This window comes from Sciurus carolinensis, chromosome 18 (genome assembly GCF_902686445.1).
Source record: "Sciurus carolinensis chromosome 18, mSciCar1.2, whole genome shotgun sequence".
NCBI lineage: Eukaryota > Metazoa > Chordata > Mammalia > Rodentia > Sciuridae > Sciurus > Sciurus carolinensis.
Genome location: NC_062230.1, coordinates 26,304,737 through 26,331,959, shown reverse-complemented (window position 1 = coordinate 26,331,959; position 27,223 = coordinate 26,304,737). Strand labels below are relative to the sequence as shown.

Sequence of the window (27,223 nt, the reverse complement as noted above, 5' to 3'; positions counted from 1 at the left end):
TGAAATCTGCAAACTGTTTTTCATGACACTTGTATTCTCTCTTGCAGGAGTACCAGCTCATGATCGGACTCAGTAATGCTATGCTCTGGTCTGCGTATTTTATTACTTTCTTATTCTTATACTCAATAATTGTCAGTGTACTGTGTATACTGTTATTTTACCAGGCAAGTATCTATTTGAATGGAGCAAACCACAAGCTAAACTTTGAAATGGATACAGAAATTGTGGGGTAGACTATGTTTAGTTTTCAGAGAAGTACATGTGTTTTCCACTGACTCCACTGTGGAAATTCAGAAGCTGCTTTAGTCTTTTAGTGAATCAAACAGTTGACCTAGATGAGAGGCCCTTCCGTGGGATATGAATTATTCAGTTAATTTCTACCTTAATGAGCAGTGTGACCCATTTCACTCGGGCCACTAAATGTTCAATATGTTCCTTCACCTCCCTGTTTTTCTATCACCACTTAAAATGTGACTAAACTACCTTTCTGATTGTTTCGCTAGATTGTACAGGAGACAGTCCTCCAAAAAAGTGACACGACATTTATCTTTGTCTTCTTCTTGTTTTATGCCATTGCCTCAATATTATTTGGCTTTATGATTTCCACATTCTTCAATAAATGTGAGTCTATAGCTCCTTTACTGAAAGAGTTTCAGACTAAGAATTTTGTGAGCTCCTTGTAAACTTTGTCACTTCATATGTAGCCTCTGCTTACTTTCTAACTAAAAAGATAATTATCATACATGCAAGTGAAATGACCTAAGAAGTGCAAATATCTACTAAAATAGGTTCATGTAGAAATGTTTATTCATTTATGTATTCACTTACTGAAGTCTTAGAATCACTTATGATGTGCCCAGAACAGTGTCAGGAATACAAACAACAACAGCAAAAACCAAAAGAGAATTGTTTTTCTGCTCTTTCTCACATGCAGGGAAGCAAGTGTGACTGGCTAAATTCAGACAAGACTATTTGGGAAATTTACAGAGATAGTTCTCTGGTAGTCTTTTTTGTAATCACTTATTTTTAAAAGAAATCAACAAATCTTCACCTTTTTCACTTTTATATTTTTATATCTTTTGTGATAAAGAGCATATTACCTTCTCTTAATCATTGCAAATACCATTGTTTTATGGTAAAGAAGTTTCTGGTTTTTATTGTTTTGACTAGTAACATTGTTTTCAATTGATTCTTTCAAAGTAGAGTGTCAAACCTACCAACTACCATACAAAATGACAATCCATGGAAGAGAAAATTGTGCTAAAATAAGGTTGCAGGTGATATGTAGAGTAGGTAAATACCAATGAATGACTTAACTGCTGAAACAACCATTTTATTGAATGTTTTTGTTAAACAACCATTTTACAAAATGCCCTCTGTTTGTAAATATTACTGAGGTGACACTAGTCAAAAAACTAAGGAAGAGGTAATTAAAATTCAAAGCTAGCTTTTTTCTTCAGATTTTCAGCAAAGATTTGGGGGTTTCCTCTGATAGAATTCAGAGAGCTAAAAAAAATCTTCTAGAGCCTGCTGAGGTAGATTTTCAGGGGTACTTAAAACCAAAGAGGGTCCTCAAACAACTGCCCTTATTATAAGGTGAGGAAGGATTAAATAATGGCACCACACAGAAGGAAAAGCAAGTCCTTGCCTTACTTTAAATTTTCAAAAAATGTTGAAAGTGTGGTTTCTATATGAAGAACATCAATGAATACAATCAGCAGATAGAAATTCCAAGTTTTGAAGTAGGAAACTAGTGAATTGATATAAAAATCTGTATTTTATAAGCTTCATAACGTTTCTTTATCCTTCTAGCCCTTTGCTTACAAAAATGTACTTACATATCCAAAGTATTTTGTTTCTTTGTGATTCCTGTTTTAATTAACCTTTTTTGACTACAGAATAAAAACTACATGTATTCTTTAGGGGATAACGTACACATGAACTGATGGCATTCTATTATTCCACAGATGCCTTTGCATATAGATTGTCTAGATTTTACGTCATTTTTTATTGTGTGAGATACACATGCAAGAGTAGGTATACAACATAAATATTAAAATGAACCATCACGCTCTCATATACTGCATTAGAGCATAGAGACTCTCTAGTACCTGCTCCATATGCCCTTTTCTGATAGTAATAACAACTGCTATTCTGATTCACTTTTCTTTATAGTGTGATTGCTTATGTATCTATAATTAAATAATCTGTTAATTAATTTTGGTGAAATTTTGTTATGATTTTTATGTAACTCAGGATTAAAATTAGGGCTTCCTTCATATAGTTGTGGGTAACTGGTTTCATTTTTACTGCTGCTTAGTATTGTGCAGTTAATTGGTTTTGCACTTGATGGATAGATGGGTTGTTCTGGTTAGTTACTGTTATAAATTATACTAATATATTCTTGTATAAATCAGCTGGTGCAGATGTGCAAGAAATTTTCTGGGGCACATAACTAGGAGTGGAATTTCTAGTGCATAGAGTGCGCAGACATGTTACCTATCAAACTGTTTCCAAAGTGGTTGTACAATTTTGTAGTCTTCCTGGCAGTAGATCAGTGTTCCTATTGTTTTATATTTTTTGGAAACACTTTCAAAATTGTTGCATATTTTGAGGTGTGGTAAGTATCTCATTATAGTTATAATTTGTAGACATTTGGTATATATGGAATGGCAAAATATGTACTCTTGTGTCTGACTTTTTTCATTCTATATGTTTAACTTCATTCACATTCTACATGGATAATACCATGTTTTCTTCCATTTAATTGCTGAATAATATTTCCGTGTATGGATATACCAAGCAGATAGTTGTCATCTAGATTATTTTCAGGTTATTGTTTTGTTCATATTTTTCCCTTTTTTTTTTTTTTTGTACTGGGGATTGAACCCAGGAGCACTTAACCACTGAGCCACATCCCCAGCACCCCCCTCTTTTTTTGTATTTTTATTTAGCAACAGGGTCTCAATGAGTTTCTCAGGGCCTCGCTAAGTTGCTGAGGCTGGCTTTGAACTCTCAATGCTTCTGCCTCAGCCTGTGAATATTTCTTCTGTGATTATCAACATACAGATATTTTCATTTCTCTTAGAAGTAAAAATGCTGGGTTATGAGGTAAATGCATGTTTCAACTTAAAAGATTCTCAAAATATCTTTCAGAATGAACATACCATTTTATATTTATTCTTATCAGCAGTGAATGAGAGTTCCAGTTTCTTCACATCTTTGTCAACATTTTTTTACTAACTATATGTCATAGTTATTATATTGAGTGTTGGAAATATTGTGTTTATAATTTAAATTTTCTTAAAAACTGATAATGTTGAAAATTTTTCATGTGTTTATCAGACATTTGTATCTTTTCCTTGGTGAAATATCTGTACAGATCTTTTGCCTATTTTATAAATGGATTGTTCAGTTTTTTTTTTTAAGTAAAATTAGCACAAAATAAAATTGACTATTTTGAAGTGTATGTTTTGGTGGCATTTAGCACATCCACAGTATTGTGCCGCTATCACCTCTAACTCAACATTACCCTTATTTCCAAGAGACCCTGCATCCAGTCACTTTTTATTCCCTTTTCTCCCAGCTCTTCACAACCCGTAACCTGTTTTTATCTCCACAAATTTACTTATTCTAGATATTTTAACTAAATGGAATCATATAGTGACTTTTTATGTCTAGCTTCTTTCATTAAGAATAATGTGTTTGAGGTTCATGTGTAATTAGCATATATCAATACTTTATTTTTATGGTCACATCATACTCTGTTCTATAGAGACACCACATTTTTAAATGCCTTCATGTGTTGGTAGATATTTGTTCCACCTTTTGGCTGTTCTTTTGAATGTATACTAGAAATGGAATTGAAACATAACATAATATGTTAACTTTAGAAAAGGGAAAACTGTCTGGCATTATAAACAAGAACAAACAAGTAGTTGTTTGTAGGAATTTGGGAGAGTAGAGGGATGAGTAGTGAAACAAAGGGCAATTTCACAAAAATAGTGCACTAAAACTATTCTGCAGGATATTATAAAAATAAATACTTGACATTATGCATTTGTTAAAACCTCATAAACCATACAACACAGAGTAAACCCTAATGTAAACTATAGACCAGTTAATAATAGTGGATTAATGTTTATTCATCAGTTTTAATGAATGTACCAAACCAATGAAAAATGTCAAAAGTAGGGCAATCTATACGTGGAGGTGGAGGAGGGAGAGTAAACCTCTATACTTCCCACTCACTTTTTCTGTAAACTTAAAACTGCTCTTAATCCAACAGCACATTAAAAAGACTGTAAACAGCTTCCTGCCCTGAGAGCTGCATCCCCTGGTCTAGTGGAGTTGAGTCAGGTGTTGACCCTAGAGTTTTAAGAAGACCCCCTCAAGCATTCACCACGTAGGCCCAGCCACACACCTCCCATCAAAACCCCCAGAACCCTGTTCCCTGGAAGGTTACTGGGTCAGTTAGGATTGGAAAAGCTTATACTATGTGTTCTCTGTGGCAAAAGTAACGGTGTATCCTTCAGTTACAGCATTCCAAGAGTAAGCCTGGTTTCTTACTCCAAGGCAACCAGGATGGATGTAACCTTGTCCGTGGTTAGAAACAGAGTTTACCAAGTTCTCAGGTGTCCTGCAAACCTTAATATCCTGCCGCCTTGCTGAACAGTAGAGAAATTCAGTTCCTGCAAGCCTTTGTCCACACCTAAGAAGACCCCTCCAGGGGTTGCACTAAGTAAGATCTCTACCTTTTCAGGTCTCCACTCTTTTTCCAAGAACAGCAGAAAATGATTATCAGCTTCAGCAGAGACTTGTATCATTCAAAGATATGGTTGTGAGCTTTACCCAAAAGGAGTGGCACCAGCTAAATCCTGATCAGAGTGCCCTATATCATCATGTGATGCTGGAGACCTACAAGCAACCTGGTCTCAGTGGATTATAGAGGCACCAGACCAGATATAAATCACAGTCTAGAGCAGAACGAAGGATTTGTGAGGCAGAGGTGCCAAGGCTGCCTCTGCAGGAAGACTTCTGGCAAGTTCATATGCAGAGGACAAGATGGCAACACATGCTTTCAAGGCAGCGTGCATTCATCAGCAAGAATGAATCACTGCCCAAGGGAAAGACCCATGAATGTAATAAGTTTGTGAAAGTACCACTTTTGAGCACTGATCTTTTCCCCTCAATTCAAAGCCCCAATAACTGGTATTCTTGCAGGAAGAGTTTGAACCATAATTTAGACTTGATTTGTTGTAAGAGAAACTATGCAAAAAAGCAAGATGAATGTAATGGGTGTGTGAAATTGTTACATTGTACAGACCATGATACAATATCTAATGGAAAAAAACCCTGGGTTTTTTTTTTTTCTCTACAAAGTTTTCAGCCATAATCCAGCAATGTATAAACCAGCAGCAACCAATTCTCTTGAGTACAGATTGAAAAGGATTTCACTTGCAGAGAAACCTTTCATGTTGGTAGTGTGTGTGGGAAAGCCTGCTACAATTCTGAATTCATAAGGCATCAGAGAAATCACACAGGGAAGAAGCCTTATGGATGCAATGATGTGGGGAAACCTGCTCACATAAATCAACCCTCATTAAGGACCAGAGAATTCACACTGGGGTAAAGCCCTTTGAATGCTTTTTTGTGTGTGTGGGAAAGCCTTCACACAGAAGTCACATTGCATAGGACATCAGACAACACATACTGGAGGGACTCTTTGTTTGTGTGCAATGAATGTGGGATTATTAGGTGAGAAGCCATATCTCATTGCACATCAAAAAATGCCCACCATAGAAAGACCCTATTTTTGCAGAGATTGTGGAAAATGTTTCAGCCAGAAGTCATCCTCCATAAGCCCTGGAGGACTCATACAGGAGAAAAGCCCTGTGGTTGCAGTGAATGTGGCAAAACTCTCTACCAGAAGCCAAACCTCAGTAGACACCAAAAAATTCATGCTAGAAAGAATGCCTACAGGAATGTAAGCTTAATAATTATAGGAAAGCCTTGTGCAAGATTCAAAGCTCCATTGCATATAGAGGAATTCTTCTGTAGGAGAAACCTTACCAATCCAATGAATTTGGACAAAGTGTTTTATCGTAAGAGATTCATTTTTTAATCCTTTTTCTCTGGCTACCACATAAGAGAGAAAACAGTCAACCCTTGACTTTCTGAGTCTGGCTATTTGACTTATGATTTTTTTTTTCTAGTTCCATCCATTTACCAGCAAATGACATGATTTCATTTTTCTCTATGGTTGAATAGTACGCCACTGTGTATATGTAGCACATTTTCTTGATTCATTCATCTATTGGCAGGCACCTAGGCGCTGGTTACCTAACTTGGTTATTGTAAATTGTGTTGTAATGAACATTGGTTTGCCACTGCAGAATGACTGTTTCAGTTAACTCTCTGGGAGCTGCTGTGACACTTGGGTTCCCCCATTTTTCTGGCCCCAGCAGAGTCTTACACATGAAGATATGATGTGGCTAATGGCCCCCAGAGAAGGGTGCCCCTCTAGGAGAGTTTTGATGTCAAGATGGAGCCCAGTCATAGCAGCTTAGGTCACAGGGGATGGGGAGTTTACAACATGGGCTCCTACTCAGTGGAAATACAGCTGCATAGACTCTAGGCAGTTCTCCAAAATCTGTTTGAAGTCTTTAAGGGCTGTGGTAGTCTCCTGTGCAGTTGTTTGCAGAGGCAGAGGGGTTTTCACATAAAGATTGTCTTGGTTCCAAGCTGACCCAAATGGGAGAGTATATGGGAGGGGTAGGATACCTCACTCTCCTCTCTATGGAGAGATTTTGGGGTTTTGTATTCAACAGGGTTGTCACCACTTCCCTACAACTCTCCAGTGTATTTCCTTATTCTCTCCAGTCAGAACACAATTGTTGGGGAAATTTTCTATTGAGTTACAGTTAGATAAGAGCTAGAAGTTCTGGTGTGCTATCACATGATAGAATAACAATAATGTATTGTACATTGTTGTATAGTACATTAATAATTAATAATATACTGTACTGAATTGAAGAATGAGAAGAAAAATATGCTTAACCTGATTTAAACATTGTATAATATATATGTATCAAAATATAACATGGTACACCATTAATATGTATAATTTTTATGTTTACTCTATCAGTTAAAAATGAGTTTTAAAAAAGAGGCAAAGGTACCAGGAAACATTGCTGCCTTGTGTCTTGCCCAATTTAAAGAAAAAAATACAGTTGTTTTTTCCTTGTCCCTTTTTGTAGAGGGGATTAGCGTTAGGCAGCTCTACTGAGCATCTTGCAATTGACACTTTACTTTGGTTTACTTTCAATTGTGACTCTATAAATTGTCCCTGTCTGGTAGCTCTTTGATACTTTAAATATATTTTTAAAAATAATTCATTTAGATTTTTTCTGTTGTCATTGGTCTGAAATCATAGAGTTTCTATTTACTTTAAGCCAGATGCTTCTCTATAACATTGTATTAGGTTTTTATTGCTGTAACAAAATATCAGAGACAATCAACTTAAAATGAAAAAGATTTATTTGGACTTACAGTTTGGAGGTTTCAGTTCATGATTGTTTAACCTATTGCTTTTGGGCCTGTGGTGAAGCAGCATATCATGGCAGACGAAACAGTAGAGGAAACTTCCTCCTGGCCAGAAGTGAGAAGAGAAGAAAGAGCCAGGGTCCCAATGTCCCTTCAAAGGCAGGCCCCCAATGACCTCACTTCCTGCCACAGGGCTTCATCTCATCAAGGTTCCATTTTCCTAGCACCATGCCTTTAACACTGGGCCTTTGGAGAACTTTTTAGTTCCCAACTATAGGAAACTTTAATTTTGTTTTCTATTTTAGATATTCTTCTATGTCTTCATGAATAAGTATTTGAAATATTATAGATAAGACTAAAAGTATGTATAAAAATACTATCAGGTTTTCTATTTTTTATCTACCAAAATTTTAAAATTCAAGGAAATGGTGTAGTTATATTAATAATGATGTGAATACTGGTGTATTAGAATAATCTAGTTTGTTAGATGATTAAATATTCATAATAATTGCATAAGTAGAAGGATAAATTCCAGAAATTTTCTTCCTAGACCATTCACTCATTCATTTGAGCAAAAATATTTATTGAGCACCTCCTCTGTTAAGCACTGTGGTAGATGCCAGTGAAATGGTGAGCCAGATGATTTCCCTTCTTTAGCTCGTGTCAACTAACTATATTTTCCTTCTAACTTTTCAGCTTTTTTGGCCACTACTATTGCAAGTTTCCTCCATTCTATCTTGTTCCTTCCATATATAGTGTTCATTAGAAGGTATGATAGCATGAGCCTCAGAGAGAAGCTGAGCATCTGTCTCATTACAAATACTGCAATGGGTATGGGGACTGACTTGATATGCAGGCTGGAAATGAAGGGTGAGTCTGTTATTGTAAAACTACCTCTGATGTCTTGATTCCTAGAAAGAAAAGGCAGTGATTTGGGGTCAGTGGTTGGGTAGTGGATAAGGGATAGTTTTCATGTTTTGTAACTATTTTTTTTATTATAGTATTTATCATAAAATTATATTTGTGCATTTTATGTATATATTTGTGTATTGTATATGTTCATACATGCAAATATAAATAAAATAGTATAATAAGCATAATAATATAAGTGATACATTAGTTATTTATATTTTCATGCATGCATATGTCCTTGTTTTTATATCTCCTCTGGGTGCTAATTTGGCCACCTGAAGGACAATGGCAACGTCTTAAGATATATTTAGTCTTTGTTATTATGACTGAGGAGTGCTACTAACATCAGGTAGGTAAGAGCCAGAGATGCTATTAAATGTCCTGCAACGTTCAGAAAAGCACCCATAATATAGAATTATCCAGCTCTAAATGTCAGTGCTGAGGTTGAGACACCATGGTGATATCCACCTAATCACCTCTATGGGTTCTTTGTTTCATCTAATTCCAATCCAACATAAAGGCTTCTTCCTAACTTTCTCCCACTCCATATTTTATTTTCCTTTCTAGCTGTGAGAAACTTGATTCTTACCATTCTCAATAGATTTGCTCATTTGCTCAGTTTTGCAGTACTTAGAAAGTAGTTACAGAACTGCTAATCCGTACCACTGTAAACAGGAAATATTTTATACTTTTTCTTAGTTTGTACTTGAAGTATTGTGTTCAGACATACTGTTGATTATATCTTCTTTGTACTTTCATTGTGGTTATGTTCTTTTTTTTTTAATGGAATCATAAAACACTGAAAAATTTTAATAATCCAATAGATAATTGAGCAAAACATATTAACCTGAATGAAATACAAGTGGTCAGTAAACACAGACTGATGTTCAACAATTCCATGTCCATGAAAAAGTTTTTATATAAATTACAATATTATATATTTTTGACTATATGGAATAATGAGGATTCATATCCTTGTGGTGAACTGTTAAATTGCTACATCCATTTTTGAAAGTTATTTGATAATATGAATTACAATTTAACATACTCATCCTCCATAACCCAGAATTTTTATTTCAGATACATGACCTAGATAAAATCTTATACATATACATAAGGAGTCAGGTGCAAAAAGAATCCTTTCCATGTTATTTCTTTTTTTTTTTTTATTATTGTAAACAAATGGGATACATGTTGTTTCTCTGTTTGTACATGGAGTCAAGGCATACCATTAGTGTAATCATAAATTTACATAGGGCAATGTTGTTTGATTCATTCTGTTATTTTTTCCCTTCCCCCCCACCCCTCCCACCCCTCTTTTCCCTCTATATAGTCCTTCCTTCCTCCATTCTTACCACCCTCCTTATTCCTAACCCTCAACCTAACCCTAACCCTAACGCTAACCCCTCCCACCCCCCATTATATGACCTCATCCGCTTATCAGCGAGATCATTCGTCCTTTAGTTTTTTGAGATTGGCTTATCTCACTTAGCATGATATTCTCCAATTTCATCCATTTGCCTGCAGATGCCATAATTTTATCATTCTTCATTACGGAGTAATATTCCATTGTGTATATATGCCACAGTTTCTTTATCCATTCATCAACTGAAGGGCATCTAGGTTGGTTCCACAATCTGGCTATGGTGAATTGAGCAGCTATGAACATTGATGTGGCTGTATCTCTGTAGTATGTTGATTTTAAGTCCTTTGGGTATAGGCCAAGGAGTGGGATAGCTGGGTCAAATGGTGGTTCCATTCCAAGCTTTCTGAGGAATCTCCATACTGCTTTCCAGAGTGGCTGCACTAATTTGCAACCCCACCAGCAATGTATGAGTGTACCTTTTTCCCCACATCCTTGCCAACACCTATCATTGCTTGTGTTCTTGATAATTGCCATTCTAATTGGGGTGAGATGGAATCTTAGGGTAGTTTTGATTTGCATTTCCCTTATTACTAGAGATGTTGAACATTTTTTCATATATCTGTTGACTGCTTGTACATCTTCTTCTGTGAAGTGTCTGTTCATTTCCTTAGCCCATTTGTTGATTGGATTATTTGTATTCTTGGTGTAGAGCTTTTTGAGTTCTTTATAGATTTTGGAAATTAGTGCTCTATCTGAAGTATGAGTGGCAAAGATATTCTCCCACTCTGTAGGCTCTCTCTTCACATTACTGATAGTTTCCTTTGCTAAGAGAAAGCTTTTTAGTTTGAATCTATCCCAGTTGTTGATTCTTGCTTTTATTTCTTGTGCTATGGGAGTCCTGTTAAGGAAGTCTGATCCTAAGCCAACAAGTTGAAGGTTTGGACCTAATTTTTCTTCTATAAGATGCAGGGTCTCTGGTCTGATTCCGAGGTCCTTGATCCATTTTGAGTTGAGTTTTGTGTAGGGCGAGAGATAGGGGTTTAATTTCATTCTGTTGCATATGGTTTTCCAGTTTTCCCAGCACCATTTGTTGAAGAGGCTATTTTTTCTCCATTGCATATTTTTGGCCCCTTTGTCCAGTATGAGAAAATTGTATTTATTTGGGTTTGTGTCCATGTCCTCTATTCTGTACCATTGATCTACCTGTCTATTTTGGTACCAATACCATGCCGTTTTTGTTACTATTGCTTTGTAATAGAGTTGAAGATATGGTATTGCGATACCCCCTGCTTCGCTCTTTCTACTGAGGATTGCTTTAGCTATTCTGGGTTTTTTATTCTTCCAGATGAATTTCATAATTGCTTGCTCTATTTCTGTAAGGTACATCATTGGGATTTTAATTGGAATTGCATTGAATTTGTATGCACTTTAGGTAGTATGGCCATTTTGACAATATTAATTCTGCCTATCCAAGAACATGGAAGATCTTTCCATCTTCTAAGGTTTTCTTTAATGTCTTTCTTTAGTGTTCTGTAGTTCTCATTGTAGAGGCCTTTCACCTCTTTTGTGAGATTGATTTCAAAGTATTATATTTTTTCGATGCTATTGTGAATGGGGTAGTTTTCCTAATTTCTCTTTCTGAAGATTCATCACTTATGTATAAAAATGCATTGGATTTATGAGCATTGATCTTGTAACCTGCTACTTTACTGAATTCACTTATGAGTTCTAAAAGTTTTCTGGTGGAATTTCCACGTTCCTTTAAATATATAATCATGTCATCAGCGAACAGGGATAGTTTGAGTTCTTCTTTTCCAATTCGTATCCCTTTAATTTCTTTGGTTTGTCTAATTGCTCTGACTAGAGTCTCAAGGACGATGTTGAATAGAAGTGGTGAAAGAGGGCATCCCTGCCTTGTTCCAGTTTTTAGGGGGAATGCTTTCAGTTTTTCACCATTAAGAATGATATTGGCCATGGACTTAGCATAGATGGCCTTTACAATGTTAAGGAATGTTCCCACTACCCCAGTTTTTTCTAGTGTTTTGAGCATGAAGCGATGCTGTATTTTATCAAATGCTTTTTCTGCATCTATTGAAATAATCATGTGATTCTTGACTTTAAGTCTGTTGATATGGTGAATGACATTTATTGATTTCCTGATGTTGAACCAACCTTGCATCCCTGGGATAAAACCCACTTGATCGTGGTGCACTATCTTTTTAATATGTTTTTGTATGCGATTTGCTAAAATTTTGTATGTGATTTGCTAAAATTTTGTTGAGAATTTTTGCGTCAATGTTCATTAAGGATATTGGTCTGAAATTTTCTTTCCTCGATGTGTCTCTGTCTACTTTAGGTATCAGGGTGATATTGGCTTCATAGAACGAGTTTGGGAGGGTTCCCTCCTCTTCTATTTCATGGAATACTTTGAAGAGTATTGGAATGAGGTCTTCTTTAAAGGTTTTGTAGAACTCGGCTGAGAACCCATCTGGTCCCGGACTTTTCTTTGTTGGTAGACTTTTGATGACCTCTTCTATTTCATTGCTTGAAATTGATTTATTTAAGTTGTGTATGTCCTCCTCGTTCAGTTTAGGTAATTCATATGTCTCTAGAAACTTGTTGATGTCTTCGAGGTTTTCTGTTTTGTTGGAGTATAGATTTTCAAAATAGTTTCTAATTATGTTTTGTATTTCACTCGTGTCTGTAGTGATATTTCCTTGTTCATTCCAAATTTTAGTAATTTGAGTTTTCTCCCTCTTTCTCTTTGTTAGTGTGGCTAAGGGTTTAAAAATTTTGTTTATTTTTTCAAAAAACCAACTATTTATTTTGTTAATTTTTCTGATTGTTTCTTTTGTTTCAATTTCATTGATTTCAGCTCTGATTTTAACTATTTTCTGTCTTCTACTACTTTTGGTGTTGGTCTGCTCTTCTTTTTCTAGGGCTTTGAGCTGTAGTGTTAAGTTGTTTATTTGTTGATTTCTACTTCTTTTGTTGAATGTGCCCCATGAAATAAATCTTCCTCTAAGTACTGCTTTCATAGTGTCCCAGAGATTTTGATATGATGTGTCTTTGTTCTCGTTTACTTCTAAGAATTTTTTTATTTCTTTCCTGATGTCTTCTGTTATCCATTCATCATATAATAGTGTATTATTTAATCTCCAGGTATTGGAGAAGTTTCTGTTTTTTATTGTCATTTTTTTCTAATTTCCATTATGATCTGATAGAGTACAATGTAGTATCTCTATCTTCTTGTATTTGCTAACAGTAGCTTTGTGGCATAAAATATGGTCTATTTTAGAGAAGGATCCATGTACTGCTGAGAAGAAAGTGTATTCGCTCTTGGTTGGATGGTATATTCTATATATGTCTGTTAGGTCTAAATTGTTGATTGTGTTATTGAGATCTATGGTTTCTTTATTCAATTTTTGTTTGGAAGATCTATCCAGTGGTGAGAGAGGTGTGTTAAAATTGCCTAGTATTATTGTGTTGTGGTCTATTTGATTTCTGGAATTGAGAAGGATTTGTTTGACGTACATGGATGAGCCAATGTTCGGGGCATAGATATTTATGATTGTTATGTCTTGCTGATTTATGCTTCCCTTAAGCAGTATGTAATGTCCTTCTTTATCCCTTCTGACTACTTTTGGCTTGAAGTCCACATTATCTGATATGAGAATGGATACTCTGACTTTTTTGCTGTGTCCATGTGCATGGTATGTTTTTCCCCATCCTTTCACCTTTAGTCTATGGATATCTCTTTCTATGAGATGAGTCTCTTGCAGGCAGCATATTGTTGGATTTTTCTTTTTAATCCAATCTGCCAGTCTATGTCTTTTGATTGATGAGTTCAGGCCATTAACATTCAGGGTTATTATTGTGATATGATTTGTATTCTTAGTCATTTGACTCATTTTTGTTTTTTGACATGATTTGGTTTCTCCTTTATTTGGCTATTCCTTTAGGCTAGTTCCTCCCGTTGCTGATTTGCATCGTTGTTTTCCATCTCTTCCTCATGGAAAATTTTGCTGAGAATGTTCTGTAATACTGGCTTTCCTTTTGTAAATTCCTTTAGCTTTTGTTTATCATGGAATGATTTTATTTCATCATCAAATTTGAAGGTAAGTTTTGCTGGGTATAAGATTCTTGGTTGGCATCCATTTTCTTTCAGAGCTTGAAAAATGTTGTTCCAGGCCCTTCTAGCTTTTAGGGTCTGGATTGAAAAATCTGCTAATATTCGTATTGGTTTCCCCCTGAATGTAATTTGATTCTTTTCTCTTGTGGCTTTTAAAATTCTGTCTTTATTTTGTATGTTAGGTATTTTCATAATAATGTGCCTTGGTGTGGGTCTTTTGTAATTTTGTGTATTTGGAGTCCTATAAGCCTCTTGTATTTAATTTTCCATTTCATTCTCCAGATTTGGGGAATTTTCTGATATTATTTCATTGAATAGATTGTTCATTCCTTTGGTTTGTTTCTCTAAGCCTTCCTCAATCCCAATAATTCTCAAATTTGGCCTTTTCATGATATCGCATAATTCTTGTAGATTCTGTTTCTGATTTCTTACCATCTTCTCTGTTTGGTCAACTTTGTTTTCAAGATTAAATATTTTGTCTTCAATGTCTGAGGTTCTGTCTTCCAGGTGTTCTATCCTATTGGTTATGCTTACTATGGAATTTTTAACTTGGTTTATTGTTTCCTTCATTTCAAGGATTTCTGTTTGTTTTTTTTTTTCAGTATCTCTTAACTCTTTATTGAAATGATCTCTTGCTTCCCGTATTTGCTCTTTTAACTGTTGATTGGTGCGATCATTTAATGCCTGCATTTGCTCTTTCATCTCCTCCTTCAATGCCTGCATTTGCTCTTTCATCTCCTTGTTTGCTTCTCTGATTGTTTTAATTATATACACTCTGAACTCCCTTTCTGACATTTCTTCTGCTGTGCTGTCATTGGGTTTTATTGATATAGTATCTAGGTTTATTTGGGACATTTTCTTCCCTTGTTTTCTCATATTGGTCAGATGTCAGTGGGACTCTGAGATATTGCAGATTTCCTCTATTGGCTTATAGTGTCCCTGTAGATTTCCAGTGTATCACCTCCCAGCCTTCAGTAGCCTGAAGTCTTGGAGGAACTTGATAATGCAGTTCTTCTGAAGAAAGCTGCCCCTAGCCCACTACTGGTTCCACGGCTTGGAGCTGGCTCTGTGTGGAAAAGCTCTCACTGGGGGGCCTGTTCCGAGAAGCTGGCCATGTGGGAGGAGCCCACCGCCGGAGTGTGCAGGGCTACCTGGGGAAGACTCTAGCTGCCCTGCCCTGCTCTGATAAGCTGCTCCTATCCGTGCCTGCCGCCCAGGCCGAGCTTCACCCGGTGGGGGAGACTCACCCTGTGACTCTATTTTAGTCCGAGTCTCTCAATGCCTCCCCTTCTTGAATCCTGGGTTCTGGAGCTACTAGAGATGCAGTCACCCTCTAGTCCACCATCTTGGATCGCCCTGTGGAAAGAGCCTGTGACCAGAGGGGGCAGGGCCACCTGGAGAAGTCTCTGGCTGCCCTGCCCTGATCCCAGAGGCTGCTTGCAGGTCGGAGCTCTCCGTTGGCTCAGGGGCTTGTGGCTGGCTCCGTGGATCTATTTTAGTCCAAGTCTCTCAGTGCCTCCCCTTCTTGAATCCTGTGTTCTGGAGCGACTGGAGATGCAGTCACCCTCTAGTCCACCATCTTGGATCGCCCTGGTTATGTTCTTTATTTGAACTAGGGATAGGTACCTTTCTTTTTGTTCAAATTCCATTTTCAGTCCTCCCTCATCATTAATATAATGTAAATTTATGAATATGTAATTTTGCAGTTTTTAAAAAGTAGAAGCATAATAGTATACCCAGTTTAGTGTCATTTCCTCCCCATGCTGTTACTTCCCACACATGTGTGTTAGTCTTACTTATTTGGGTTTATCCTTTGTGTTTCATTTTTTTAAAATATCAGTTATATATATATATATATATATATATGCTTATACATATGTACATATATGTATATATATTATATATATACTTATTTACTTACTTTCTTGTAAAAATGGTACTGTGCTATATATTTCTTTGTAATTTGCTTTTTTCTAATAATACATTCTAGAAATAATTCCATATAACTTCACTTATATATTTTCTTCATTGTGTTTTACACATACATTGTGTGGATATGCTATGTTCATTTAAATGATGTGTGGACATTTAGGAAATCAATAATATGAGCCTGTGTCCCTTAATGATGGGAACTCATTCAGAAGACTGCATCATTTGGTGACTTCATCCTCATGCAAATTTCATAGAGCACAGTAGACAAACCTCAATGATATTGGTCCGTCACTCAACATAGCCTCTGATATAGTTGAATAATGGGGTCTGCATGAGACATACAAGGCTGCCGTCAGTGTAACATGGCATATAGTTTTATAGAAAATTTGTTTTTTGTAAGTAGAAGTACACTCTAAAATGATAAATGGATAGTATAATAAGTATTTAAACCAGTAACAGTCAAATATTATGTACTGTATATAATTGTATATGTTGTATTTTTATATGACTGGCAGGGTGGCAGGTTTGTTTGTGCTGGCATCACCACAACACATGAGTGATGAGTTGCACTATAGGTTATGACCACTATGGTACTGCTAGGTGAGAGCAAGTTTTCAGTTACATTTTGATCTTATGGGAACAGCATTACCTATGCAGTCTACTTTTGACCAGAACATCGACCCATTGTACTGTGGCATATGATGGTATTTTTCAGTTAGAACAAACATGAAATGAGCTTATCCTTTGCACATTGTGTTTTTGTAGGTATATCATAAGGGTAAATTTCTTGAAGTGGTCCTGGAGTATTATTTGTAGGATCCTTTTTTTTTTTTTTTTTACTACAAATTGGACTCATTTAACAGGCATGGAAATATTCAGGGTGTTTATCCTCCTTGAACAAGTTTTAATAGCTTGTGTTTTTTATAGAATTTGTCCATTACAAATAAGAGGTCAGAATTATTGACATCAAGGTTTTCATCATATTCCTTTATTATCTTTTCCCCAGGTCTTTTGAAATAATATTAAAATTCATATTCAGTAAAATTGCCCTTTGGGGTGTAAAGTTCTATGAATTTAAGCACCTGTCTAGACAAGCGTAAGCATCACAGTAGTCGGGGCACAAACTTCCCTCAGTCCAGACAACTCCCTTGGGCTGCCCTTTTGTTGTCACACATCTCCTTAACCCCCCAAACCTGGCAACCACTGATCTGTTCTCCATCCCTGTAGTTTTACTTTTCCCAGAAGTCATACAAATGGAATGGTACACTCTATGAACCTTTGCTCTGGCTTATTCCATTAAGCATAAGGCATTTGTTCTTCTCTGTATCAGTAGTTCATTTTGTTATATTGCTGAGCTGTCAATTGATTAGGGATCTTATTTATATCAGTTTCCCCATTTCTGCAAAAAAGGCTGTTGGGATTTTGATAGGCATTCTATTGAGCCTGTAGACTGCATTGGGTAGTATTGCTATCCAGGAACACAGGTCATATTGCCACCTATCTAGGTCTTTAATTTATTTCAGCAATGTGCTGTAGCAGCAGGCTTGCATTTCTTGTTTAAATCTGTCTCTAACCCCATGCTGTTCTTTTGATGACTTTGTAAATGGAATTGTTCTCTTAATTTCCTTTTTCATTGTATAGTGTTCTATTCTAATTTATTTATTGTCTAATGATCTCATATCCTGCAACTTGCTGAAGTTGTTTGTTAGCTCTAACAGTTTTTTTTTAATTGCAAATTCTTTTCTTAACCACTGAATATTAATTATGCAGAATAGTTGGATTTCATGGTAGTGTATTCATACATGCATATAACATAATTTGATAATTTCACTTCTCAGTACTTCTTATTACCCTCCCCTCCCTCCACCTCCAATTCCCTTCTACTACACTAATGGTCTTCTACACTTATGATGACTTTTTATTTTATTTTTCTCCCTGTCAGCTTCCACATATGTGAGAAAACATGCAAAACTAGACTTTCAAAAAGAGTGTGGCTTATTTTACTTAACATGATTATTTCCAGTTTCATTTATTTTTCTGCAAATGGCATAATTTAATTCTTCTTTATGGCTGACTGAGTACAACTTCATTGCATGTGTGTGTGTGTGTGTATGTCACATTTTATTTATTCATTCATCTGTTGACAGACACCTAGACGGATCCCATAATTTGTCTTTTGTGACTTGTACCATGATAAATGTAGGTGTGCACATATCTCCAAAAGAATGCTGACTTTAATTCTTACAGATAAATATGAAGGAGGAAAAGCTGGAGACATACGATAGTTCTATTTTTAGTTTTTTGAGGAACCTCCATAATGTTTTCCATATTGTCTTTACTAATTTAAATTTCCCCCAACAGCATGTAAGACTTTCTGTTTCCCCACATCCTTGCCAGCATTTACTATTATGTGTGTTCTTAATGATTGCCATTATGACTGAAGTAAGATGGAATCTCAGTGTAGTTTTGATTTGCATTTCTCTGATAGCTAAGATGTTGAGTTTTTTAATATACTTGGTTATTTATACTTCTTCCTTTGAGAAGTATCTATTCAGTGCATTTGCCCATTCACTGAATAAGTTATTTGGCTTTCTGGTTCCCACGTGAAACTACATGGTCGCATCTCTGGCCTCAGAGGGCAGGTTTCCTGATCTTTCAATTTCAGAGAATGGATCCTTCTCTCCTCCCTGAGTCAGGGATTGTATCAGAGGCAAAAGGGTTAATGAGGCCATCACCTGCCCAGGCAATACAAGAGCAAAAATATGAATATGCTTGGGTTTCTGGCTTCCCATGCAGTACAGTCTTAAACAATAGGATCATTCTCAAGATAGCTCTTGACTAGGTAACTACTCCGAGTTCAGTAGGAGATGCAGTGAACTCTTCCTCTAAACCTAGCTTGCTGTTTGTTCAGACTCCAGGTCTTTTATTTATTTAGGCTGTATGTCTGCAAGTTGTAAGTTTCTGCACTAAGCTAGGACTCTCTCTGTTTCACCTTCACCTTATCAGAGGGGAGGATGTCCCTCTACTAGCTGTGGTGCCAGTTGTTCTCCATAGTTCTTCAAATTCAGATATAATCCTATAATATAGTTCTGGGATAGGTCAAAAAGTTAGTTGTTAAATTTAGTAAACTAACTATAACCTGAAATGGGGGTAAAAGAGGGGAGGAAGAAAGATTGGGCAAAAAAGAGGGAAAGAGAGACAGAAAGGAAGAAAGAAAGAAAGTGAGACAGAGAAAAGACTTACAAGAATAATTTACACCAAGGTAGAAAGGAGAAATAGATGAATGGTGTGTATTTGAGGTAGTAGCAAATAATGCAAGAGAATAAGTAGGAGTAAGAAAAGCAAGTATAAACTAGAAGTAGGATAACAAAGATAGGAAGATTGATTTCAATTAATGCTTTAAACCGTTGGATGAAATACATTCAGATGGGTTCAAAGTACAATGTTGGCTGTTGGGTTAGCATTTATGGTTCAAGTTGAAGTCATTTTTATGATCAAAGTTGACATTAGCGTTATTTATAGTAAAGCCTGTCAAGGTGAAGAAAATTCTTGTGTGAATCTTGTTTTTGATTTTGACTTTTTTGTGTGTGTGTGGTGCTGGGGATTGAACCCAGGACCTTGTGCTCAAGAGGCATGCACTCTACCAATTGAGCTATATCCACAGCCCCTTGGTTTTTATTTTATTGCAGTTTGGATATTTAGCTGATGTCTGTCAGTCTTTGGCTGTGGCTCTCTCCCAAGTCGCAGGGGCAGAGGAGCCAGTTCCATAGCTGCTGTGAACCTCCTGCCAGCAGCTTCTGGTTTGTCAGCTCAGGGACCTGCAGCTGACTGCTCAGAGGGTGCAGTGCTGTGGCATGGCTGCTTCTGTCGTGAGCAGGAGTTCAAGATGCAGGCTCTGCAGTGTCCCTGTGATTGCTGTGGGTCACTGTGTGCCTGCTCCCCTCTACTGGATCCTTTTCAAGGTAATGAATATCCTGGTGACTGTTTGTGAGTGGAGGAAATCTGGTTGTTGTGTGTTTCCCGTGTGTTCCCCTCATGCCCCTCTCTCTCGTTGGTTTCAGGGTTAAGGAACTCTGAGCTTTTTTTCTACTCTGGTAACCCATCCTCCAGTCTCCCCAGATCTCAGACTTGGTAATATTGAGCCTTCAAGCATGAATTTTGTCACCCACTCTCAATTCTGCTTTTTCTTTGCTGCCTCCTCTCTGTGCTGAGAGGAGATCTGGACTCACTGCCTAGATCACTTCTGCCATCTTCCTCTTCTCTTCCAGGCAAGCCCTGCCTGTTTATTGTTTATTTTGTTGCTTGTGCTTTTTGACCTGACAAATGCAAAATAATTATTGCCCATGTTAATCTCTTGGAGATTCTCTTTTTATTATTTTTCTTTAAGAGTTTTATGGCTCACATTTAATTCATTTTGAATTGATTTGTGTGTGTGTGTGTGTGTGTGTGTATGAACTCATGCAAAAGATGAGTTCAATTTCTTTTGCATGTGGACAGCCAATTTTTCTAGTACCACTTATCAAAGAGACTATCTTCCTCCATTGTGTAATCTTGGCACTTTTGTTAACAGTTAGTTGATCCTCATGTATATATTTATTTCTGGGCTTTCTATCCTGTTTTGTAGTTAGTATATCTGTTTTTATGCCAATACCATACTCTTTTGGGTTTTGTAGCTTTGTAAAATAGTTTGAAATCAAGAAATTTGATGCTTCCAGCTTTACTTTTCTTTCTCAAGATTGCTTTCGCTGACTGAGGTCCTTGGTAGCAAATGCTGCTATGGTCTAATTGGTCTTCCTTTCCCCTGTGTGTGATGCTGCAGATGAGACCTTCTTTAGACCATGGTGCCAGTCTGGAAGGTGCAGGTCGCATACATGCAGCGGTGCAGCACCAAGGTCAGGTCATCCGCGTGTGTATGGTAACATCAAGGTGAGAGGTGTACATGCAGCAGTCAGTATGGGTGCAGGCATGCTTTTGGCAGCATCTGTCTGCAGTTCAGGTATAAAGTAGGTGCACAATGGTGGTGCTGGGATGGTGGGGGTTGCAGCAAGTCAAGCCCTGTGGAGGTGGGTAGTGTCTTCTGCTCAAGGGGAGTACGGCAGCATAGATTGGGCAGTACTGTCAGCTGGGGCCAGCATTAGTGAAGATTGCGGGGGCTCTCAGTGGTGAGAGCTGCAGGAGTCTACTATGCAAGCATGCCCACTGGGCTCCTTGGTGATGAAAGCTACTGGGGCTCTTTTTGTCTCCTTTTTCACTATGGGAAAAGGTTGCAGCTGAGGGTTATCTTTTTTGGCACCAAGGTGTGCTTGGTTGGGGATGGGATAAAGCAGGTAAGGTATGTTTCCTATGCCTTTCTTTGTGGTAAACCTGAGTTCTAGAGTATCACTAGTTTGCTACTGCCTCTTCATTGTGCTCTGAAGGTCTGTTCAGTCTATTTTACTTGGAGATCAGTTATTAAAATGTCATCATTGTGGATGAATGCAGGCTAGGACTGCCAAGAATGCTGTCTTGCTCTACTCTTACAATGTAAAATTCTTGGTCTGATAATCCCAACATTTCTTCCACATCTGACTGCGTCTGATGGCTGCTCAGTAACTTTAAACTGTGTTATTTAGTATGCCTTAACATCTTGTTAAGTGGTTGGCATGATGCGCTGGCTAGAAGGAACCACAGTAGACATGATAATGTAGTGGTGAAGATGAGAGCAGCACCATGGATCCCATAATCAGTCTCCAGCCTTCGATGAGCTGGTGACCTTGGATTACGGACCTCATGTGTCTTTTTGCTTTCTTACCCCTTTTATGTCTGACATCATGATTAGAGTGGGCTACAGTTGATTATTTCCCTTCTTCCACATAGGTTAAAACTCCAGCAGTTTAGGCTCTGGTTAAATAGTTTCTCTTAGGGATAGACTGGCTATGAATAGATTTCTCTAGCAAATTTCAAAATGGTTTATTTTCCTTTTGAAATTCTGTGAATAACCAAGAAGAATTTCTCTCTGATACTTATGTTTAGAAGTTGGTAGTGCTCTTGGAGGTGAAACTCACAAAAGTACTGGAGTTCTTTATGAATTGGTTGCTCTAGAAATTTTAACTCTCAATACTACTTACAATGAATCTCTAAAAATTCACCAAATATTGGTTTATATTTTCTTACCCCCCTTGAGGTTTGTACTCAGAGGTTTCTACTCTAGTAAATTAGGATTTTCTGTAACTCTTTTTCTCCAATTTGGAGGTAAGCAGTTTACCCTGATGGAGTTATTGAGTTTTAGTTAGTTCAGCTTTGTATAGAGTGGTGACTTCTAATCCTTACGTGCTGGACTGGAAAACAGAAGCTGGAACTTTATTTTTGTTGCTGATGAATATATTTACAAATTTGTATCTTTTCCTGGTTATTTCAAGTAAAATTAGCATCAGGGAGAATAGAGGAATAGGGCTACCTTGCAACCTATGGCTCTGCTTACTTTTTTTTGTAATTATTATTTTTGTTTACCACTATTAACTTTTAGTTGGGGTTGGTGTAGAGAAAGCCTTCTTACATCATTTTATATTTTTCTCTTGGACAACCTGAATTTAAAGATATCAGTAAATAGCAGAGAGAGAGAACCTGTCTCTAGAGAATACCAATGCATTTTTTCCTTATTATTTAATCATGAAGCAGTTGGATGACTTTTTCTAGTGGTTAATGGACATCTGAAGTAACTATCTCCTATTATGTTTCAGGGTTTGGTGCTCGGTGGAATAACTTCTTCTTACAAGTGAGCCCAGATGATGACTTAACTCTGGCCCATGTTATGGGGATATTTTTAATTGATGCTTGCCTTTATGCCCTTGTGGCCTGGTATGTAGATGCTGTCTTTCCAGGGAAGTATGGTGTGCCCAAGCCGTGGAACTTTTTCTTGCAGGTGAGTTCTAAGGCCTGTTATTTAGAGAAACCCCAGCCCTCTTGTACCTCATTTGTAGACAAGTGAACACAATTACGTTTGACATCCTCCCCTGGTGCTTTAGCCTTGTTATGCTAATACTTATTTTCCCTCCTTGACTAAAGCCATTGCAAGCTAACTTTTAACACATATGATATAAGTGTCTTTTTTTTTTTCCCCAAAAGAAACCCCATTTGAATGAATACACAGTGGTTTGGTGGTTTTCTCATAGACCCTAGGGATAAATTATGCCATTTATATTTTATTTTTTTCTTTTTAATTGACATAATAATTGTGCACATTTATGGGTAACAGTGTAATAATTCAATACATATATATAACATGTAATGATGAAATCATAATAATTAGTATTTTTATCTCCCAAAACATTTATTTCTTTGTTTTGAGAACCTTTGAACTCCTTTTAGTTCTTTATAAAGTATGCAATAGATTACTATAAACTATGTTCATTCTGCTATGCTGTAGAACACTAGAACTTATTTCTTCTGTCTACCAGTATTGGGGTCCTATTATCTGACCTCCTCTTCTCTCCCCAAATTTTTTCTAGCTTCTAATGACCATTATGCTAATCTCTACTTCTATGAAATCAACTTCTTTTTAGCTTCCACATATTACTGAAAATACATGACATTTGTCTTTTTGTGCCTGGCTTATTTTACTTATGATAACATCCTCCATTTCTACCCATATTGCCAGAAATGATAAGATTTCATTCTTTTTACCACTGAATAGCATTACATCATGAATAAACATTTTCTTCATCTATTCATCCATCAGTGGAAAGCTTGGTTGCTTCCATATCTTGGCTAATATCCTGCATAAAAATGAAAGTAAAGGTATTTTTTGGATATACTGTTTCATTTTTATTGGATATATGCCCAGTCTGGGATTGGTTAATCATATGTAGTTCTGTTGCTTTCCATAATGCTACACTAATTTAGATTCCCAAAAATACTGTATGGGAATTTTTTTTTCTCTGCCTATGCACCAGCATTTTGTTATTTTTGAACTTACAGTAATATCCACATTAATGTAAGATGATGTCTCCTTGTTTCAGTTTGCACTTTCCATATTGAACATTTTTGTTGACCATCTTAAAGGCTTAATAGATTATTTAAAATTCTTTATCCAATATATAATTAAGTGAAACAGGGTACTTTCCTGTTAGTACCTTAGTGGTAAAGAAGAAATGACTGTTTAGTATAGTTTGTGCTAGTGTTTTGATTTGTGTTAAGGCACCAGTAGTTTTACCTACCATTGCTTTTATACAGTCAATGAAAATGTCAACACAGTAGAAAAGACAACTAATGTATTTTTAAAAATACTTTATGAAAATAATTTTGGCCTCATAGACTCATTGAAAGGCTCTTGGGATAATTCAGAAATCTACAGGTCACACATTCAAATAGAGAGACCTCACTCAGAGTGACATAATGCTTTCTCCTCTGCCATTTTGAGGTGACTTCTTTGTGTCTCTCTTCATATATGACAGCATTTTAAATAGCATGTTTGTTCTGTGGTTATGTTTTGTTTTAGGAGTTAATATTATAAACAATTCGCTTCCAAATTTAGTTTCATGTTATCTGCTATAACCTATCTCAAAACCAGAGTGCTATAAGCTGAAGAGTTTTCAAGTCTTCACTTTTCAGGGACATTGTGATGTTTTTGTTATTTTAGAAATCCTACTGGTTTGGGGAACCAGCATTACAGAGTAGAGAAATTAGCCAAATTTCTGATATATTGTCAAGTGATCATATTGAAGCTGAACCTATTGGTTTACCAGTTGGAATCAGAATTCAACACTTGCACAAGGTATTGTTTTACAAGTTTCTGTTTCTTGATAGACTTAGAAGTTAATATACTATATGTTAAATGTTTGTCATGGCTGTAACTCCATTCTATGTTAATTTAAGGTTTCAGTCAGCATGTTTGCTTTCTTTGACAAACTAAATGTGAAATGTATGCAAGTAAGGCAAAAATCCATGTTTTATTGCTCTCCTTTCTTCAGAATAGAATCCAGCTTTGTATAAATAATGTCTTTCCTAATTCTCCATTATAAAGGGTAGAGTCTGGTTGGAATTGTTATCATTAGATATGTAATTTGAATTAGTTTCTGTTCACAATTGTGATTTTATTTCCTCTACAAGTTGTGAGTTAGGTTAACTGCCCTCTCTTCTGTCCAAGTTTTTGCAAAAAGTTATTCACAGGTACTTCATTTCATCTGGATCAATTGCTGGCATGTATTATCATGTAACCCATTTGTCTGCTGGCATTCTCTTTCTCCTCAAGGGACTACTTAAACTTAACTTAAAACTTTAATTTCACAGTTTGTGGCAATTAAAATCTTTACAATTTCTGCTAAGTATGCGTTCAGGGTGTGTTTGGGGTTGTTTATGCTGTCATGGTTTCTTTGCCTCCAGCATACTGCATGCTGGCTTTGTTTTGATCACATCAGTGCAGGTGTAAAATTTAGCTTTTTCACTGATTTTCTTGGGAAATCTATTTATACCAACGGTTTTCTTACCATTTTTGACTTATATAGATTGGAACTATCAAGGAAAATATCAGCTGTCCCTTTCTCTAGTTGTACTCGCCCATCTCCTTGTCTGTCCATTTTTAAATTTTTCTTTGAGATTGCCCTGAGTCTCTCCTCTAAGATTTACCTCTTCCGATGTTGCTCCCTGGTGAGCAGCAGGTCCGATGGATCTCCTCAGGGTCCGCCTGAGGAGAACGGGGCCAAGCAGGATGATGAGTGTCCGTGGCAATGGAAACACACCAGAGACGGCAGGTCTGTCAGCCAACGAAGCACAGCAGGAACTCCTTTACTGAGGAAGTTACATAGCTTCTGTGTAGGGTGGGGGCTAGGTGGGAACCAATCAGCTTAAAGGTCAGCATGGCACAGGGAATTCACAAGGGGAGAGCCCCATAGGATGATGTGGTAAGCACCAGCTGATCACGTTCACAAAACTGTTGCTAACCAATCCCTGATAGTAGGGGGTAGAGATAAGCAGGCCAATCAGGGAGTTACACATAACTGGTTGCTGGGTAAGAACACATTTTTCAGTTTCCGGGACAGAGTGGCAGTACAAAGAAGTCCAGGTAAACTGTTGGTGGGTCAGGCAGTGCCACGTTTGAGGAAGAGGTTGCCATGAGGGTGCAGCCGCCATTACAGGGCGTGTCCCCTATATTCCGAGATCTTTCTCCCAGATTTGAATATCCAGACTCAAGAGCGCTCAGCAGGACAAAGGATCTTACATGTACCATTACATGTTCACTTAAAAATTCAACAACTAGTTTCTGAGACAGTTACTTTCTAGAAGCTGATCAGTACTATGGATATAGCACTGAACAAGGCTGATAAAATTATTTTTCTTTTAAAGGAAATGTAAGCAAGCATTATTTATGAATACTCTGGTTCCAGGTAGGTTGGAGAATGTCATGGGAATCAAATACAGAAATAAAAAATTAGAAGCTAGATGAATTATATTCATCAGGCAGTTGTAGAAGCACTAAGGACTTGATTATTTTCAATTCCCAAGCGTGAGTAACTTTCTAAACCAAACTTAGGATTCTGGCCATTTTTTCCCCTTGGAACTGTTTTGCTGATTCTAACCATGGACTCCAAACAATTTTCTGAAAAGGGAGGCACTTGAAGCTTTTGGTGATCATAGTTGACTAGCATGACAGTCACCATTTCACAATTTGTGGCAAATTTAAACTCAAACATAGCCTCATTTATTGGCAAGAGAGGCAGTTAGCTAGGGAAGAGTAAAAGAAAAATAATTAGAAAGTCTCAAATGTTTGTTAAAGAAGAGAGGATGTTAGAAATTAGAACATATTTTGAAATGAATAATATGAAACAAAATATATGAAACTAAATCCAAAGAAAGAAGGAAGGCAATGTAAGAGAAAACTAAACATCACAGATAAAGAAAGAAGACATAAAAGAAAGAAAAATCAACATAAGTCATTTATCTGGAAAGATCAATACAATGGATATATCCTAAAAAGACATTCAAGGAAAAAAACAAAAATTGTGAATATTAAGTTTGAAAAATGGAAGATGCAGCAGATCTTTCAGACATTAAAAAATAAAGTATTAGAAAAATCATGCAAATATATTTGATAACTATCTGAAAGGTAATAATAAACTTGAAAACATGACTTATCAAAAGTATAGAAAAAAAAAATATATCTTATATAATAAAAAATTTCATTTAGAAAAACAACTGAATTGCTTAGCACAGTTAGCCTGACTTGTGAATTCTTCCATATAGTTAAACAACTGGTTAAGAAACCCTTACAAGATTACTATACGTTCTTTGTATTTTTGGTGTAAAGTTTTGTAAGTTTTTTATAAATTTTGGAGATTAGTGCTCTATCTGAGGTACATGTA

At 36.6% G+C, this 27,223-nt stretch overlaps 1 protein-coding gene across 1 annotated transcript in view; it reads left to right on the top strand.

Moving 5' to 3' along the window:
- LOC124969946 (phospholipid-transporting ATPase ABCA3-like) overlaps window positions 1-27,223 on the top strand; it is a 137,545-nt gene that overhangs the window by 28,780 nt on the left and 81,542 nt on the right. The window contains exons 7-11 of the mRNA XM_047532949.1: window positions 48-164; window positions 504-621; window positions 8,242-8,415; window positions 22,607-22,788; window positions 24,505-24,639. Of these exons, the coding sequence (XP_047388905.1) occupies window positions 48-164; window positions 504-621; window positions 8,242-8,415; window positions 22,607-22,788; window positions 24,505-24,639 (726 nt within the window). The remainder of the gene's footprint in view (window positions 1-47; window positions 165-503; window positions 622-8,241; window positions 8,416-22,606; window positions 22,789-24,504; window positions 24,640-27,223) is intronic.